Source organism: Toxotes jaculatrix, chromosome 2, assembly GCF_017976425.1.
Source record: "Toxotes jaculatrix isolate fToxJac2 chromosome 2, fToxJac2.pri, whole genome shotgun sequence".
Classification (NCBI taxonomy): domain Eukaryota; kingdom Metazoa; phylum Chordata; class Actinopteri; family Toxotidae; genus Toxotes; species Toxotes jaculatrix.
Window position 1 is genome coordinate 13,222,732 of NC_054395.1, and position 19,295 is coordinate 13,242,026.

The window sequence follows — 19,295 nt, forward strand, 5'->3', positions numbered from 1 at the left end:
ATTTATAAATAAAAACGTATATTTATGATTTGAAAATTGCTACAGAAAGAGCATAATGTAAAGCCAGATTACTATTATGTGTATATTTGTGTTAACAGGAGTATGTTTCTGTATGAGGCTTAGGTGGAACAGATCTGTCTGTAAGTAGATAGATAGATATACTTTATTCATCCCTCAGAGGGAATTGTTATGTTACAGCAGCAAGTAAAACAGTCACAAAAAGAAAGGAAAGGACAAGTTGACAGCTAACTGGCAGCACTTAGCAACTCTACAGTATTCCACTGCAATAAAATCTTAAAGACATAACTACTGGCTTTACAAGCTCAGTGCAAAAGCACAAGTACTCACGAGGCTACCCAATTATTGCGGCAAATTTGTTTTTATGTAGCTACACTCTAAAGTTAGGGTACCACGAGGCGGCACCCTCGTGAAATTGTCCCAGCTTTTTCGCGATTGTAAGTTTTTGTCCCGAACTACGACCCGTAACGTGTCTCTTCTGAGCCGCCGTAGGTCCAAGCAGCGCCTATTCTGGATTTTACTTGTGTCTTATGAGATAAAACTTTCTTCTTTCGGTCTAAAAAAGCGAGGAGATTGTCACAATGTCTGTTCAGGCAACAAACCCCAACAACCCCATAGTTTTCTTCGACATTACCATCGGAGGGCAGGTGAGTGAAAGGATGAGTTTAGGTATCTTTAGCTCGTTGCTAACGTTGAGTTAACGTTTCCACATCTCACTACCCTCACCATAGTGTCTCGTTTTTTTTAAAAACTGTGATCCAGTAAACTACGTTGGTGGTATTTAACTTGCTTCCTTTTAATACACACATCTGATATGTAACAATAGCAGGGTTTACTTTTCTCTCAGCGGTTTATGTTGGCGTGAGCGTCTCGTAGCGTGATTACGGTATAAGTGTTGAAATGGAGGAGTGGGTGTTATAGTTCGAACAGGTTCATTATTTCGCCCCGTGATATCTGTTTGTTGCACATACGCTGTTAGTATCAAAAAGGCCTCATTCAGCCTGTCTTCACAATATCTTAAAAATGATTTTATAGCAATTTTATAGAAGTGTTATCATTGATTATTTATATATATATATATATATACACACACACCCAATATACGAACCCAATATATGACTGGAAACACATAATTGTGTCTGTGTGTGTGTGTGTGATTTTTTAAAGAAATTAAAACTTGTTTAACCAGAATCTCTTACTTATGTTAGAGAAATTAAGTCCTGCATGCATTGGTCTGAACTTCCTTTCTATTTTTGCCACTTGTAAAATAAGAAAGTAGGTAAAAAGTTCATTTTAAAATATCCAGTACATTTGTTTTCTGGTTTGCAAATTATGGGCAGATTAGTATCCAGATGTATTATCCCAATATGTTTATGTAAAAATAAAGAAAATGCTTTCCTTCTAGTTCATTGACTTAAATAAAATGCATTAAACATTTTCCTCGAGATAAATATGTTAATAGCTAAACAAAAATATAATTATTAGAAAAATAGAACACCCAGACAGTAAAGAATTTTGCTGATTTGTAGATGTTTTATTGATGCTTAAAACATTTTTCACATCCAGTACATCCCAGACAGATTTGATATGGTAGACAGTAGGACAGGCTACAGGAGAACAGAAGGTGGTGCTGGCAGAGTGTTTTTGAAAAGAAGGGTGGTGGAATGAATTCAATCAGTATGAATCAGAACCACCATTTATACCAGGTAAAATAAATACAAAATCTATCTCTGTAACAGAAACATAGAAATTCATTGATGTGATAGTTTCCAAATACATTGTAACAGGTAAATAATATGTACATGAGAACACACTGCACATACCTGTCTGTGAAAGGTGCATTCAGTGTTTGAATTTAAATGACTTTGAACAGCAGATTGTTTGACAAGTACACCTGTTATCAACCTAGTTGTTTTTTATTAAATTTCTGACTTCTTTATCTGGCACTTTATTATACCTGAATTCACTTGTTGAACTTAAGGAAATGAAATTTAATATTTACATATTCAGGCCATGGTAACTTGTCACTGAGCTGTGTTCCTGTGTGAGCATCTGTCTCAACATGGAATCATTTCAACTCTTTCAATTCAGAATAAGTTAATGAATCCAGTTGCTGAAATTATTGGTTTACTGCATGTTTGAGTGCATTTAGCAAGCTTGATAAAGTAGCCAATTCAGAGTTGTCTAATAACCAGCCCTCTGCATTGGAAATACCTTACCTGATTTACCATGTGCATGTCAGCACAGATGGTCATTACATTTTGTAGTTTTAAAAATACAGCATTGACCAATAGATGTATTAATTAGGATGCATGTAGTGCTGCCTGAAATAAGCTACCTTCAGTGAACACGTTTGTGGCATGTACTAATTTTCTTTGAGTGACACAGGCTATTCGTGACTAGAGAAAGTCAATGAACAAATTTAGAGTCACTAGCTATTATTAGGTATAAAATCATCAGCTTCATCAGGACTGTGCGGTTTGATCAGTGCTGGAAACAAAAGCAAACAACTTCACCATTGACTGGTTCATTGTTAAAAGTATGTGTTGTTATCTTTTCCTGACTGAGCCCAACGCATTTAAAAACAGTGAGAAGAGCACAGCGAAAATAGCACAGTCACAGATCTGTCATGTGAAACAACCAGCACTGTTGTAACCTGACATCAACACTGTATGTCCATGTAGGATGCTGCTGCTCATGGTAAGAAGCTGATTGAGAAAATGAGGCTTCACAACAGCAGCCGAGAAAACATCTCATCACAGTCTCCGTTAAGTATCTGTTCTGGAGCTTTATGATCTGTACACATTAAACTTATGTTGCTGAAAAGAGCAGATTAGACCAAACTGGATCTATTTAAGCAAAAGGCAGAAAAATAAATAGTCATCATACCTTTTCCCCTAAATATGAAATGATATTTAAATAGGACTATATGACAAGCATATACACATGCAACTAGAAAATATTTACAGAAGTTTAGAGTTGCTGTGAGTGGCCACAGACACAGAAGTCCGGTCGCAGTCTCTTCTGAACTGCATCACTTTCCTGTTCAGTTCCAGGGAACTCATGTATGTGCTGATGGAGACATGAGAGATGCAGCATTTCTGTGTCTTCAATACGCTTATTGACTGTTATGATATTCACATAGGTGAATTAACCATAGAGGTTTGGACATTCTTATGTTTTAATTGACTTCCTCGTATCACTGGTTTCACTTTTGTCATGTGCTGTCAGGTGTGTGATGGGTCATTGTTGAACGTGTTTGTATTACACATAGAGAAGAGTGTTTCTCTTCGCTTTTGATGGGTTGAACACAGCTGTAGGGCGCTGCTGCTGCCACGTTCCTTTACTCAAATGCCAGTAAACGTTCCATAGGCACACATTTTCTGGTAGATGGCTGTATGGCCCTTGCGACTTGCTCTTCACCCAGAACACCACACCCACCAGTAAACTGTTGGTGCACTCCAGCCATAGAAGGTTAACAGTGATGTAGGCGGGTACTCCATAGCCAAAGACCAGGCACATTACAGATATTGCAAGATAAGGCATCCAAAACATAGTAAAGCCCAGAGTTAGGCTGAACCACAGAGGCGGTCGTGGATAGATGGTCTCTTCCAGATACTTCTCTTGACACCTTTTTGTTTCCGTGGAGGGGGTTGAAGTGAAGAAGTCGCTCCTCTGGTTCTCTTGTTCTTCCCTCAGTTCAGATATCCTGTCAGCCTCTTTCACCCACTGGAGAATTCTTGACCAAAAGGGCAGCATTGCGAAAAGTACTATGGTGAAAAGGCCCAAAGTGAAGTAGGTAACTAGCATAGACCCCTCAACTTCACAAACCACAGCCTTTACCCCTGTCTCATAATCTAGTTCTATCAGCTTAGCGTTCATGGTTCCAAAGGAGTAAATAACAGCTACTATCCACAACAGCAATGTCAAGACCAAATTCCTGAGGAATTTGCAGAGGGCGCTCTGGTTGCCAATGCAGGTATCTTCTATACAGTAGTCCAATAAACCCAAACATGTCATGGGCAGTGGCAGTGCTGCAAATGTCGCCGAGGTATGAGCCAAAAGGAAGCAGGGTGACACAAGAGACCTTTCAGCCCCGAGCAACCACACAGTCGACATACAAAACACCATCACCAAGTCAGCCAGGATGATGGACCGGCTGCACATGCTTAAAAAGGAGGTATGCAGCTTCCGACAGCATAGGTAAAAGACCACCGCGTCCAGTCCCAACTTGAAAAGCATAAGTAACAGATACATCTCAGTGTTGTCTGTATGAATGCCAGACCTCTCCTTCCATTCCTTTATAATGGCCAGCATTTTGATAGTGTGGCTCGTTGCCAGAGACGCTGGCAACTCTGGCAGCATTTATGTTATTGCGGTAATGCTCAGTTCAGTATCAAGATGCTCCAGGGAGAACTGTGAAAGACAGGATACTGTTGGTGAGGAACTTTGTTTAGACAAATGGCAGAGCACAGTCAGTAATTAAAAACAAGAAAAAGCATGTAGATCATAGACTGTACTCAAATATTTTCATCAAACGCTTTCACAACTGCTTTTGCATAGTTGTGAGACTATTTGCATGTTTTTCTCCTGCAAGCTTCCATCTATCTTTCTATCTGTCTCGTCTTTTCCTGGTATTTGTTTTGAATATTTTACCATATTTTACATAACCCAACATAGCTGACTTATGTGTTACATTCATAAAACTTTGTCTTAATGAAACTGAAGTAGCCTACAGACCCAGGTTGTGCAGGTTGAATGGTCAAGTGTCACATTTGATTAGTAATTGCATGCTATACATTACATAATCACTGCATCTGGTGTTATCATAATCAAATGGCTATTTGCATTTGCAAACACCAGATAACACTTAGTTTGTTCAGTTAAAGAAGGTGAATGGCCAGTGTACAGCTGGTGGCAGAACTGTCTCTCCGTATTTGTTTTCCTTTTTTCTGCCAAAGAGGAAAAGCCAGAAAGTATTCAAATCCTGATCACAAGCTATATCAGCAAACTTCACGTGTAAGACATATTTACAACACTGATGATTCCTGTAGTTCACTGTCAGTTCATTGACAAGCATTTTTATGTATTTTAGAAGAAAAAAAAATCAGTCGTGAAACACACTTTGGTTCTTGAATATGTTGTATTCACACTAAAAAAGTGAAAAGTTTTTATCTCAGCCAGTTGTGACTTCCCTTTTTTATTGTTAAGTCAGTTCCATGTCACCTTGCCATTGTTGTAACAATTTTTTTTTGCCCAGCAACACCCACACCATCCTGAATTTCCACATTACTTGTAACATTGATTACAGGTAAAGCGTGTTCTGCCACTTAAAGCATGCAGCATTTACTCAGCAAGTATAAAACTGAACACTATGTGATAACCTTATCAAGGCTTTACCTCTCTGCTCGGAGTTATTGTAGTCCAGTGACACTCAGTAGAGATCCCTGTGCTTAGCTGTCATCCAGTAGTGTGAGCTGAAGGCCCTACATGCTTTCATCAACAATCCTCGGTGCAGGTGTATGACTGCAGGAGGGTGTATTTGTCCTTTAAGCAGCCCTTTATGGCTCCACCTATCCACCGTGAATGCAAACAACTAATTGGACACTCCTTTGTTGTCTTTAAGGAACTCTGCTTGTTTTCCCTCCCCTGTGCCCAGAGGTGACTTCCTCTTGTTATTTCTTTTTGCATGTCCTACAACAGGTAATGAGATAGAAACGGAGTCCCTTGTAACAATGCTTGTGTGTTGAAACCGCACCCTGTGACTTGCTTTGTTCGCTGACACCATGTCCCTATACAGTTATCCTGTAATTCCAGGTAACACCGTCAAGCATTCAACGTTGGAGGCTTGATGTTACTCTTAGAAAAACTTCCTACCTGACTGTAACAAAAACAGCTGGTGTACTCTGCTTTTAATGAAATCCTCTGTCTGTTGAAAAGTTTGCACGGTCTGAGGTCATGACCAACTATGCTTGACCTCTAGCTACACTATTAACATTAAGTATTTAAGCAGAAATACTCCTGATGCATTAGCTCAGGGAGAAAAGTTGAAAAGCATGCGCAAGGATTGTGTTAAACTTTAACACTGCAGTTGAGCAATGGGAGATTTTAATAAACAGAAATAAAAAGTCACAAAAGCACCTCTACAGGGCCTAGTATGATTATTACTAGTCTACTAGTGTTTGGCTGAACGTGCACTTACAGCTGGTTTGCAGAGCCTTCGCAGTTTGTCACAGGTTCTTGGCCTAATTTGTTTGCTGTGTGATCATTTGCTCTCGGTGAGTCCTTATATCCCTGGGCACGGGAATTTGCAGGAGAGTCAGTGAGGGTGTGGTAGACATCGTTGTTGTGGACTTTGTATTCTTTAACCAGCTTGTTCAGTGAAACCCTTGGTCTGGTGTCTAAATCGGATCAGTGCGCTTGATTTCCTTTTTCATTTCCATTTGGCATTTTCGCTTTCAAAGAATGAATGAAAGAAATGATCTTTGAAATTTGGCGCCCTCATTCCAGCATTGCAATAAAAGTAGTTCACCGGTATAAATTCTTCAAAATGTAGATGCTGCCTATCATTTTTATAACACGTTTCAAGCTGTCTTGCCTGTTGTTAAGCGCTTGACTTCAGTGGACGTCACACTCCAGCCAGAGAAAAAAACCCTCAGCAGATAAAATGTTCTGTGGTCGGTGTTTGTTCCGTGTCAACACACTTCTGTATTTCATTTCATCGCACAGATATTATAAATATGCTGCACTGTCCAAGCAGCAACAGACCTAAAGGTCTAAAGGTTGCTTGGAGTGAAGGGCCATTTGTGCAGTGATGTCATGACGACAAACCATTTTACTGCAGCTCATTGTTAAAACAGACACTGTTTTAACAGTGGGCCACTTACTTGTTCCACTTCCTTGTTCCTCTGGTTTGTGGGACGCCTGGGTGGACAGACACCCATGCTGCTGAGTACATACATACACATGCATGTATATGAACACACAAACTGCGACATCCTCACAATAACATATTTCTATTATGTATGTTTCGACCACAGGGTAATCGTATGTGTATAGTTGAAATAAAACGCAGCTGACTTAGTGTTCTCAGCACAATCAACAGACTTTCATCTGAAAGTCGTCAGGTGAAGAAGACAACGTGTCGTTGTACTTGAGGCTAGATGAAGCAGGACGAAAAGAAAAGAAGAATTCAGTCAAAGCGGTACTGGACATATGAGTAGAACATGTCCTGGAGCTACGTGCTGTTGCCAACTCTCGGTGTAACTGGTTTGTCCAGATGGGGCTGTTAGTGTCACAGCTTCCAGGGGCAGGGATGATTGGTTTCTAATCATCTATTTTGTGGTCCTTTATTTTGTGGTGTATATCTTTCTGTCCTCATTGGATATCTCTTTATTTTGTGTGTGTGTCAATTGTTTTGTCAGGATGTCGGACGGATGAAGATTGAGCTGTTTGCTGATGTGGTGCCAAAGACAGCGGAGAACTTCCGGTAAGGAGAGAGTCGAGTCTGCATCAAAGAGTGATCTGATTATCGAATCACAAGCTCTGTTTTTCTTCTTTTCTTTTCAATATGTTGTGATGTTTTTTGTTTTTTATTAAAAAACATTATTATTTCTGAGTTGAGAGAGAGATGTTTCTTACAGTTTTGTCATCTCTTACAGGCAGTTCTGCACTGGAGAGTTCAGGTAAGACAGTACAGGGTTGTGTTCTTTGATGGTGCAAAAGAACTGCTTCCCTATTCTGCACAGTTAACAGGCCGTGCATTCATACAGTGACTTTAACATACACTTACACAATCTGATTAGTCCCAGCATTTGGAAGCAGCCTGATCCCTGAAAGATGAATACCAGTTTCCCTGTATCAGGTAAAGCTAAAACCTGATTAACACAATAGGTTTCTATTGGCTACATCCTCCAATAGAGGAATAGAGAATCAGGGTAAGAGACCTGTACCACAAAGTAAATTCAACTGAGACGGGCTCTCTTGGGTTTATCTGGGTTATCAGCCATCCTGAATGACTGGTTTCCCAGGTATCACTCTGTAAACTCTGGTTCTCCCACCTGGCTATGAGTGTGTTTGTAAGAACCATGAATTAAGTACTTACATGATACGAGATGTAATGCATGTAAATGTGGTTATAAAGGCAGCGGAAATTTCACTATATCAAAAGTAAACGATATGATCATAAAACAAGCATAAAATGAGTTGTGAGCTTTCTCTGATGACAAACAAACTATTATGAATATGTGATGCACAAAAGCAGAGATCGAGGAGGATGAAGTTAGTTCATGTCTGATGAGGCCTACATGACTGAAATGTTGCATTATAATCCTGAGAAATATTGAATCATGTGGATCACTTTTCTGATCAAAGACAATAGAGGGTTGAGTTTGTATCTTCAGTTTTCTTATTCTGAGCTGCACTGATGGAATAAGAGTGTAAAAGCAGAAACACTGTGTGTGTGTGTGTGTTTGTTAGAAGCTCTGTTTTAAAACCATGGGGACACATGGGAAGCCTGTGACAGCAAAACAATTCAACTTATCTCTGAAAGATATCAATTGCTCTTCATTATTTGTCACTTAATTGTAAGCTCTTTTGTCCATTCTGGGATCCTGTAGGAATGAATGAGGAATTTTTCTAGTGATCTGATTGGTCAGTGGTCCGACTGTTTTGATCCTCTGAAGTTAACCGCACAGGGTAACAGTTAAAAGTCAGCCAGGTTTGTGATACTGGAAAACCTGAGTTAGGCCCAAAGATAACTAGATAACCAACTAATGTTGCTTCATGGTACAGATCCCAAAAAAGCAATATGATACCATTTAACAGGAACAGGTTAGCTTTATGCGACCAACAGTCTTCCTTCATTTTGATTCCAGTATGCAAAGATAATAGCTCCCCACACATCAGGATTGTTTAAATGATGGCTGCCAGCCCAGGATGATCTCTGGTAATACAGTACTGTCAGTGTGTTTTGTCTTTACTGCTCACTCCATTTTGTTCTGTCTCAAACATCTGTCCCACAGGAAGGATGGAGTCCCAACTGGTTACAGAGGCTGCACATTCCACAGGTACACAACATGGCAACAAGATGGAAGAGAACTCTGATTAGTCGTCTGGACTAAACAGTGGTCATATGTTGCAGTGTTTTATGGGAATCACAGTGTTTATAAAAAGTAATTGCTGTCTTTGGAAGGTTTCCTGTTTTCTCACCTTAGAACATGTATTAAATGTAAATTTAAAGTGCCTTTGCTGGAGATTCCCTGACTAAATCTTCTGTAACAGTTTCCTACCAAAGGTGAACTTTTACTTCAGAAGAACTGAGTTTACTGATTGACTAATTGTTCCTTTGGCAGGGTGATCAAAGACTTCATGATCCAAGGAGGGGACTTTGTAAATGTAAGTAGACACACACCTCATCTGCCGTCTGATTAGTGTTACTGTGAGGCTACAGTAAACTACGAGAACGTGTAGAACACTCACATAAGTTACACCAGAAATGTTCTTATTCCTCTGACACCAATAAATAGGTGAGGGTAGTTTTTTTTTGTTTGTTTGTTTTTTGGAGAGCCTGTTTCTTAGCTGAAGAAATCATACATCTCTGCTTGTTGTGGGTGCTAAAGCTCATGTGGGTGGGTAAAATAGGTAAATGCAAATTCAGTGGTCTCTGATAGGATTACGGCTCAGGGGTTAGCGATGTTAGATAGATGTGAAAAGAAAAACCTGAGTGGGAAAGAAGGTAAAGGAATGTTTTAACATAAACAACATAAAGAAAGTGGTACTATAAAAGCTGGTGAACTAGTTGGTGCTTAAAAAAAAGGTATGTAGTTTGCTTCGGTGACTGTATGTCACTGTACGGACTGAGCCATCATGACTCACAGCGTTTTGCACACGTCTCTAAAGCACTTAGGAAACCGTCTGCCATTTCTTGTCTTGGCTGAATGACATAAATCTTGCCATGATGTCGGACGAATTGCAGTTGAACTTTGAACAGAGCAGGGAGAAGATACTTTGGTCTGTCACCCTCTGGGGGAGGTGTGATGAATTACAGCTCATCTAAACTTTGTGAATGTACAGCCTTCTCTGTTGTGAGTCCTGTCTTATGTAGTATTTCTTTTCTGTGAAGGGTGATGGAACTGGTATCTGCAGCATCTACAGAGGTCCATTTGCAGATGAAAACTTTAAAGTCAAGCATTCTGCGCCTGGTCTTCTGTCCATGGTATGTATGTAGAACAGTCCACTGATGTTAGGGACATTCCTGAATCAGGAAAGGGCCTATTAACTTTGACTTCAACCAAATCGAGATGGGGGGAGGGTGGGTTCCTACAATCATTTGTATATCCTGTATTAAAATAAGTTAATTAGGATTTGATTAATCCATTCAGAGTGGACTGATTCCAATCTCTGTAGACAATAGGATTTGATTGATACATTCAGAGTGAATTAACTCAAACCTTAATATGTTTTAAAGTGCCATCATTTGTCAGTAGTGTAAGTCTTACTTTGATCTTCTCAAATAATGCTTCCCAGGCTAACAGTGGTCCAGGGACGAATGGTTGTCAGTTTTTCATCACCTGCACTAAATGTGACTGGTTAGATGGGAAGCATGTTGTTTTTGGTGAGTAAGTCTACAATGTTAATTTTGCTTTCATATTCATTCAGAGCTGTAAATTAATTTGTTTATGTTATGTGTTTTAATTTGTCAATTGTCTTGTTCACGACTGTTTCAGGAAAAGTGATCGATGGTTTGCTGATCATGAGAAAAATTGAGGTAAGAACTCATCTGAATATTCATATGTTGGTTTAAAATGATTCAAATTCATCCTCCTCCTTTGGCAGGAATACATCAGTAAATACATTTTAAACTGATCTGTAAATTGACAAAAAATACAAAGCAAAACAGTGACAGGAGGGAAAAAATATTCAAGCTTATAAATATTGTTAGAAAGCTGCAGGATACTCATCACTGAGTTATGAACACTTGTACAATGTGTTTAAAATATGTACTGATTTGTTATATATCCTCTAATTATTTCACTCATCACATCAGTGTCAGAATGTGTCTTAAATGCTTGTTTGTCATCACATTCATTAACGGACTTCAGTGTCCTGGACATTATTATCTCCACAGTGATGTTTAAAACTTGTCACACATATATCAGGGCAGGCGTCCTACCTGTGACCGAAATGCAGCCTTTGACACTTGATGTAAATTAAATTGTGGTTAACATTCAGTTGTTTTAAATTAGAGTTTTTTGTTCTAAATTTGTGCTCCTTCCTCCCAACAGAACGTCCCTACAGGTCCCAACAACAAGCCCAAACTCCCCGTCATCATTGCACAGTGTGGAGAGATGTGATCAGCTCCCTACAACACCAGTGTAAAAACTATACAACCTCTGGGTACATTGGATTCCTTCTCCCATAATGCACATTGAAGGCCATTCTCAACAGTACATCACATTGGCCATTTTCAGAGTTTTGAACAACTTAATCATGGGTTAGCAACTGCAGCCAAACCCAAAAATGTTTACTCATATCTCAGGTGCGTGTTGGCAACGACGGGATGTGATTAATATGAGTTTTCAATTCGTGAAACTTTGTGTCCAACATGGTTGTCAGTGTTTTTCCTAGTAAGAATGGAGATGACCTGTATTTCCTGTCACAATAAGGAAAATGAGAAAATGTGACTTTTTTTTTTTTTTTAAACCTGAAGAACCAGAAGAGTTTAGGTTAGCATTTGAATCATTCTCATTACTTATTCCGTCAAACTGTTTATGATTTATCAATAAATTCTTTTACATTTTTATACATTTTGGAGTTGTTTTTTTTTTTTTTTTTTTTTTAATTAACATTGTTGGGATGTTATAAAATCTGTATTCAAAGTTTTAATGTTCTCTCAGCCCCAAAAACAGTAGAATTACTCTTTGAAGTATGCACATATAATCAGTTTTGACGCAGCTCACAGCGGGAAAAGGGACTTTTAATAGCTGTCAACCAGTTTCACAAAATATGTTTATTGCAATATTAACAGTAGTCATGGAGTGTAAGACCACGCACAAATGAGTAAAAAAAAAAAACTCTAAAATTCTTAGTCGTTAATTGGGCCCCTTTATTTTGATATACTTTTTTATTCACTTAATATGTATGTAAGAAGTCACATATCCATGATTTGAAACTGCTCTGAATTCAACTTTCAACTAATTTTATGAACGTTATGTACCCAGTGAAATATGCATTGTTTTGGGTAGATTTTCTTAGCTATTTTTCTCTTCCTTATGTGTTTCTTTGAACTTATCATTGCTTATCTGCAGAGATGTGTAGCTGAATTCTGTAGTGATAGTGGATAATAATCAATCTCAGCCTCACTACCATGGTGCAGAAAACATAAACACTTTATAGTGAAAGGCACGAGAGTCCTCAAAGCCACACACTCCAGTGCCAAGCAATCCTCTGCTGAACTTATGGTTACCTCTTCTTGTCCCAGCCATCCATACAAATCCAAGCCCCCTGAGCCCCTCCCCCATCCACACTCTCCCTCTTTTGCCTTGGACCTTGTTCCCTTGGCACAAAAGAATCCTTTCAGATGTAGACTGTGTTCTTATGGAGGCAGGAAGAAGGTTTTTTTTTTTTTTTTTATTTGTTTTTTTTTTTTTGGAGAAGGAGGGGGGTCTCTTCGTGGGGAGGCTTTCTGGGGTCAATGCTAAAGCCCATCTTTGTGTGGGAGAATGGGGCTTGGCCATTAACACAGAGTTCTTCACACATCAGCCAGTGCTCATAAACAGTGCCAGTGGAGCATTAACATGACAATGGGTGTTGGGGTGGGGGGGGGGGGGGGGGGGGGGCTGTGGTGGGTTGTCTCGCACTGGGTCTGGGTCTGTCTGCTCTGTGCAACTGGAAGTGGAGTTTCTGAATTCAGTCAGGATAACGATAGCATTTAACCCATCTGTTCAATTTGTGTACAGTGTATTATATCAGAATTCACTGTCACTATTTGAGCATTTGTATATATTAAATTTAAAGATTTTTAAGTTTAAGAAGCATGATCATGCAATAAACTGTTTACTCTAGCACTGACAGGATTTTAAATATTCTACCAGTGAATTCTGAATAATTTCAGGATGCAATCAAACATCATGTCTAAGAAGACCTTTATCCAAAATAGTCAGTTAATCACATTTGAACTAAATTGTTCGCACTGACATCAACTGACTGTGTATAGGCTGGTGAGAACTAAATGTTCGGAACAGCACGCCAGAATCAGCCCTCTACCTAAATCTTCAAAGATATCATGTATGTTTGAGAGGTAGTACCATTCAACTGTGACAGTGCATTAAGTATAATAAATATAACATTTATATCATGGAAATAAAATATTAAGGCTTTCCTAATCCTTCCCTTAATTTAGGTCAGTTATCCCTCAATACATTTCCACAAGGCTGCACTCAGTGCACACGGGGATACAGTGCGTGCAGTGTCTACAAGCATTTAATGTTTTGCCATTAGTGATGGTAGACCTACAAACAATCCATCTATTCAGACTCAGGTAGACACAGTTTACAAAATGAAAATTATGTTCCAAGGCTTGAGAGACACCTGAAGATAAAAAAAAAGAAAAAAGTAAAATTTTCTTTTTTTAAACTTCTCCATGAACAAATGTCAGTGGGTCTCTTACTGACACCAGTTAAGCAAAATAAGTCAACTGAAGTGAAGACGTGCTTTCCCCAGGCATTAAAAACATTAAATGAAAATATCGGTGTCATTCGGTGTCTTTTGAAACCATTTCCTGACGCCATTTTGTAAGTGTGGCATAATAATAATAATTATAGTCATCATATTTTGAAAGTTTTTGGACATTGTGTGAAACATCCGTCAAAAGACTGACATGACATACCCATACAGACACACTGTTCCAAAAGTGTCACGGTTATCTGTCTGACTCGTCTGGCTTAGACATCACTATGGGGCGGTCAAAATGGACAGGTACATCTCCTTTAGCCAATCATATCTAGGAAACGCATCACTGAAAGGATATTGACAATCGTCTTAGCCAATAGGAACGCTTTTTGTTTTCCGATAATGATTCCAGCCAATTCGAAAAGTCGTTGGGCGGGCCTCCGACCAAGAACATTCCCCGGCACAGTTTCTCATTCTGCCCAGTTCGATCGGCAACGGGAGCGGAAAGAGGAAAGCAGAGAGCCCGAAGGCAGTAGCCCCCACCACCGCCGGCCCAGGTTACCATCTAGCACCGGGAAACATAGCAGAGAGCCGCCGCCGGCAGAAGCCATTACCAACCAGTAGTAACCATGAGCAGCGAGGCCGAGACACAACAACAACCGCCGCAGCCTGCTGTCGATGCGGAGAGCCCATCCAGCCCAGCAGCCGCAGCTTCCGCGGGGGATAAGAAGGTCATCGGTAAGACTACGGGAAATTAGCTAGTTAGCTAACTGAGCTAACGTGGTGTGGGACCCAATAGAGGCGATGCGCAAAAGCGGCGGTTGCTAACATTAATGAGTGAATCGCTGGCTCGTTTAACCGTTGGATATCTACGTTAATCTTATATTGTCTTTAACTCGCATAGAATATTTGAAATTAGCAGAGGGCCAAAAACGTTAATTTAGCCAATAAAGGTTTTATTTTAAGTAAAGGAAAATGAATTTCCTTTTACTGTCAACTGGTGAAATATAAGTCCTAAAAATGTCAGTTGGAAGATGGATCGTGTTATCAGTGCTAGTTTTACCTCTTTACCACTGCTTGGTAATTTGTTGAATATCAATTGTACATTACTAACAGTGTCTCTTAGATGTTAAATTACTTTCAGATGAGAGTATGCGATAGGTGAAAATAATCCTTCAATTTTAGTCGATAATCTCTCCTGCTTGTCCGCCTCCTAACGTTCAGTATCCGCCACGGAATCCTGTGTTGCCGGTTGGCCGTCACATGCACGACCGTTGAAGTTCAGCTTCAGCTGTTACTAGGACCCGGATCTGTACGCCAACGTTTGGGTCACTACAGTTTTTTTGGTGGTCAGGCAATAGGAGCGAACGTCGAGACGTTAGAAAGTTAACGTTAGCTATAATGTTCCAAAAGTTAACCACATATCACGGTGGAACACGGAGTTATTTCATACTGCTCACTGAACTGGTTACGGCCGCTGTCGAACGCAAGCTAACGTTAGCTGCTGACCGTCCCTTTGTTCACACGAAAGAGCCTAGTTCCACGATGGTATTTTTTCGCCAAAATAGCCGAAACACACATACAGACTTTTGTACATTGTAGGTGGCGAAGCGATCATATCAGTGTTCGTTTCCAAATACACTAGAATACAACTGTCAGCGGTTGACGAATTTTGCTCGATTTTTAGGGCTATCATTATGGCCTAGCAATTTAACAGCAATGGTAGCTCGGCGGCTAACGAACCCGTGTTGGCCTAGCCGGCTAATGTTAGCTATTTACATGGCTGAAGGGGCCACCCAAAATGTCCGCCGTATGATTCCATGGATTTCTTTCGCCATTTATTTGCTTGCTCGCTGTAAACAGTTATAACAACAGTAGTTTCGTGTTTATTCTTACAAAACATTTGATCATAATAAATGTTGTCTGATGTATTACGATTATTTCCGCTTGCTGGCTCTAATCCAACCACATGGTTGAGACCCAGTTAGCTACATAGCTATGCTAACAAGCCAGCTGGGCTCACTACTTGCTAACGTATCCGGGCGCGACTCTACCACGTGTGAACGCTCAGGCATTGAGCAGTGCGGCTTAAAATGGGGCAGTAGGTCTGTAGTAGTTGAACTTTGAAATGTTGTGGGCGACCACAGTGTGCTATGATATTACATCAGCCATGTTTGACATTTTGTACTACAGCATAACTATAAGGCAGAGACACTGATAATGCCGGTAGTAACACGTCTTTAGATCGACATGAGAAATGTGGTAGCCATTACTGGCTCATAGTTATCTTGGGTCATGTCTCACACCAAGTGCAGCTGGTACAGGGCACCCCTAAGCATCAGGATCTATAAAAAGGGTGACAGTTGGGAGTTAAATATAACTTCCATATTATCTGTGGCCTTGGTTAGTTTTTCATCATCTGTCGTTATTGGATTCCTTTACTGTTTCTCATTGGTAGAGTGTGAAACAGGGAAAAGTTTGTTTGAAGCCTTTCATTTATACACTGTTTGATATCTTAACAGCATAACATTTAATTGGTTTTGTTCTTTTTTTGCATGTTTTTGCAGCAACAAAAGTTTTGGGTACAGTCAAATGGTTCAACGTCAGGAATGGATATGGTTTTATCAATAGGTAAGTGAACCCCACCCCCAACCCTGCTTGCTAAAGACCCTAATGTTTTGTGTGTGTGTGAGTGTGTGAGTGAGTGAAGGAACATTCCCAATCCTATTATGGCTCTGATTTGCTTACAAAGCTGACCAGATGATTTGTCTGTCTGTCTAAATACTGTTGTTACATGCAGCACTTAATTAATACTCACACTTGCTGATTTAGCTGCAATCTGTCTAGTGATACATTGTTGCACTGTGTGGCTCAGCAGGATACTGCCAACTAGATGTAACTGAGAGCGGTTTTCTTCCTTTGTTTAGGAATGATACAAAAGAGGACGTTTTTGTACACCAGGTAAGTTGTAGGTAGTGGCATTTCCTTTTTGTTTTTTAAAAGTCATGAATATGAAAGCTCACATCTGTCATCCTCATGGTTTCAGACAGCCATCAAAAAGAACAACCCGAGGAAATACCTTCGCAGTGTTGGAGATGGAGAAACTGTGGAGTTTGATGTAGTTGAGGGAGAGAAGGTAAACTATAGTCTGAGTGGTAATTTAGTTTTGCAAGCCAGTCTGAGCCTCTGATTTTAATTTGCAGCTTTCTAAAACAATATAATTAATTGTAATTGAAGTAATTACATTTTTAAAAAATAAAACCCATATTTGCACAGGGAGCAGAGGCGGCAAATGTCACTGGCCCAGGAGGCGTTGCAGTCCAGGGAAGTAAGTATGCCGCTGACAGGAACCGCTATAGGCGCTACCCCCGAAGGAGGGGCCCTCCCCGTGGTGGAGACTATCCAGAGAACTACCAGAGTGACGGAGAGGGTGAGCCTGGCAGCGGAGGTCGTGACAAAAGCAGCAGAGAAGGGGGAGAGAGCGCCCCTGAGGGAGACTCACAGCAACAGCAGCGCAGACCCGCTTACCCTGGCAGACGGCGCTACCCGCCATACTTTGTACGTAGACGCTACGGCCGCCGGCCCCCGTACACCAACGCACCACGCGGAGAGATGACTGAGGTACGCCGTCACAGGGCTACTATCCTGAAGCAGGCACCCAGCTGTCCCGTAACAAAGTTGGGACCTTTGATGTGTTGATGTCATACTCGACTCGAAACACTCTCCTCTCTAGCGCTCACGTGGTTGTGAACAATTAATCTTGGTGTATCGGGGGTCTTGCCAATATCTTGCAAACTTGACTCAAATAGGCCCCTCAGCTACGTCAGAGCTACCTGATGTTGCGTTTTTATCATTCTCAACATTCAATGACGTCCTGGCCATTTTCACTACAACTAAGGACTGTAGTCTACATAGAAAAGTTCAAACGTTGGTTTGCCTGTGTATTGACACCAGTAAACACTGTGTGTCAGTTTCAGTTTGATGTGTTTGCTTTCAGGGAGGCGAGGGTGACGAGAGCCAGGGAGGTCCAGACCAGGGCAACAAACCAGCGAGGCAGAACTACTACAGAGGCTTCCGACCAAGGTTCAGACCAAGGTTTGCATGTTGGCTTCATTGAAGCAGGGCTGCAATAATTGGAGAGTAAAACATTGGACAGTCTGGATGCTAGCCTCAAGTCCACTGAATGAAATTTGTCTCCTAAAAAGAACCTTTTAATAGTGCCACTTGTTTTGGCCAGAGGAGCCCTCCTTTTATTGCAGCCTAACCTCAAATTGCAGCTGTGCATCCAAATTCGGCGTGTATTCTTTTTTTTTTTTTCAAATCAGCAATTGTGTTCGGACTATAAAACTGCATCTTGTCTCAGTAGATGATGTGTTCTTTGCATGATATCTCCACTTCATAGTCACTGTATACATCATGCTTACAACTTCATGCCTTCTTTTTTTTTTTTGTTCACTGCAGGGGTCCACCCCGTCCCAGACCGGTGCGGGACGGTGAGGAGGACAAGGAGAATCAGGGTGGCGAAGGTGGTCAAAACCAACAGCCCCGCCAGCGGCGCTACCGCCGTAACTTCAACTACCGCCGTAGACGCCAACAGACTGGTGGCAAACCCGGCCAGGAACCCAAGGAGGCCAAGACAGGAGGTGACCCATCTGCAGAGAAAACGTCCGCTCCCGAGGCCCAGCAGGGTGGGGCTGAGTAGGAAGTAAACTGCCCACCGGCACCTACCATCTTTTACCATCGTCCGGGTGAGTCTATAGCGTCGTGATGGCTGACGTGGCTCAGTCTTCATCATTAGGATCAGGTTTAGCTGCACATTCAGATATCTTCTTCAGATTCAGCATCTGAAGCTGACAGTAAAATATATTATCAGTGCATACTGGAGTTGCTTTGATTTTATTATTTTTTTTTAATTTTAATTTATTATTTTATTGTGTTTTCCCAAGGCTTCCTAGCTTGTCATTTGTACTTTTTTTGGCTCTGTAATGGATGATCCAAAGCATGAGGTAATGCAGTGGATTTGATAAAACAAACTGTCTGGCAGGACAGAGCCCACTCACCATTGTCTCACTTTCATATGAACAGTAGCTTTGGGCTTTGGATTCTTTTTCTGCTATTTGGTGATGATGCACATTTTCAGGCAACTCCTTATATAGCAAGCTACATGACTAAGCCCAAATGGCTGAAAATGTCAAATTAAAATTAAGCATACAGATGGACAATTAATGTACTAATTTGATAATTTTGTTCTTTTGCAGTTTTTTTGTCAACAAGAAGAAACATCAAACAAGATCTGAGCAATAAAGATTTGACTTGACGAACGTCACAAGCTTGCACCATGCATTTGACCAGATTACCACCGATTGCCTGCAGAATCTATGCAGACTTGTTTTTGTTCCATTATTTTTATGTGACAGCTACAAAAAGTTTTGGGGAAACAGCAAATGTTTTTCTAAACCTGTCCTAAGTTTTTACACCAAATGGTTTTTAAAGAAAAAAAATGGAATTTGATATCTGGTCAGTTTGACATTTTTAAATAACTTTTTATGTATTCAAACATTTTAACAAAATGCAAGCTCAAATAAAAGTCCAGAAACCAGAAAAAC

The 19,295-nt window shown here is 40.4% G+C and overlaps 3 protein-coding genes across 6 annotated transcripts; 2 read left to right on the plus strand and 1 right to left on the minus strand.

The window, feature by feature from the left end:
* The first annotated feature begins 479 nt into the window (after window positions 1–479).
* ppih (peptidylprolyl isomerase H (cyclophilin H)) lies at window positions 480–11,817 on the plus strand. Its single transcript, XM_041060620.1, has 9 exons — window positions 480–665; window positions 7,443–7,507; window positions 7,680–7,703; window positions 9,042–9,086; window positions 9,372–9,414; window positions 10,142–10,234; window positions 10,546–10,633; window positions 10,746–10,786; window positions 11,304–11,817. Exons 1-9 carry the CDS (start codon window positions 600–602, stop codon window positions 11,370–11,372), a joined length of 534 nt encoding a protein of 177 aa, XP_040916554.1. The 5' UTR covers window positions 480–599; the 3' UTR covers window positions 11,373–11,817.
* Window positions 1,542–5,545, minus strand: si:dkeyp-100a1.6 (probable G-protein coupled receptor 160). Its single transcript, XM_041060608.1, has 2 exons — window positions 5,419–5,545; window positions 1,542–4,434 (listed from the first exon to the last, which is right to left on the minus strand). Exon 2 carries the CDS (start codon window positions 4,381–4,383, stop codon window positions 3,283–3,285), a length of 1,101 nt encoding a protein of 366 aa, XP_040916542.1. The 5' UTR covers window positions 4,384–4,434; window positions 5,419–5,545; the 3' UTR covers window positions 1,542–3,282.
* A 2,336-nt stretch (window positions 11,818–14,153) lies between the features above and the next one.
* ybx1 (Y box binding protein 1) lies at window positions 14,154–19,294 on the plus strand. 4 transcript variants are annotated; one of them, XM_041048415.1, is made up of 8 exons: window positions 14,154–14,427; window positions 16,257–16,320; window positions 16,617–16,650; window positions 16,736–16,825; window positions 16,966–17,310; window positions 17,687–17,784; window positions 18,151–18,437; window positions 18,948–19,294. In XM_041048415.1, the coding sequence occupies exons 1-7, from the start codon at window positions 14,319–14,321 to the stop codon at window positions 18,389–18,391; spliced, it is 981 nt and encodes a 326-aa protein (XP_040904349.1). In that variant the 5' UTR covers window positions 14,154–14,318; the 3' UTR covers window positions 18,392–18,437; window positions 18,948–19,294. The 4 variants fall into 4 exon arrangements, with proteins under 4 accessions (XP_040904349.1, XP_040904352.1, XP_040904350.1 ...); XM_041048418.1 differs by having other exon boundaries at window positions 16,966–17,247; XM_041048416.1 differs by having other exon boundaries at window positions 14,155–14,427; window positions 17,687–17,772.
* The last annotated feature ends 1 nt before the right edge of the window (window position 19,295 follows it).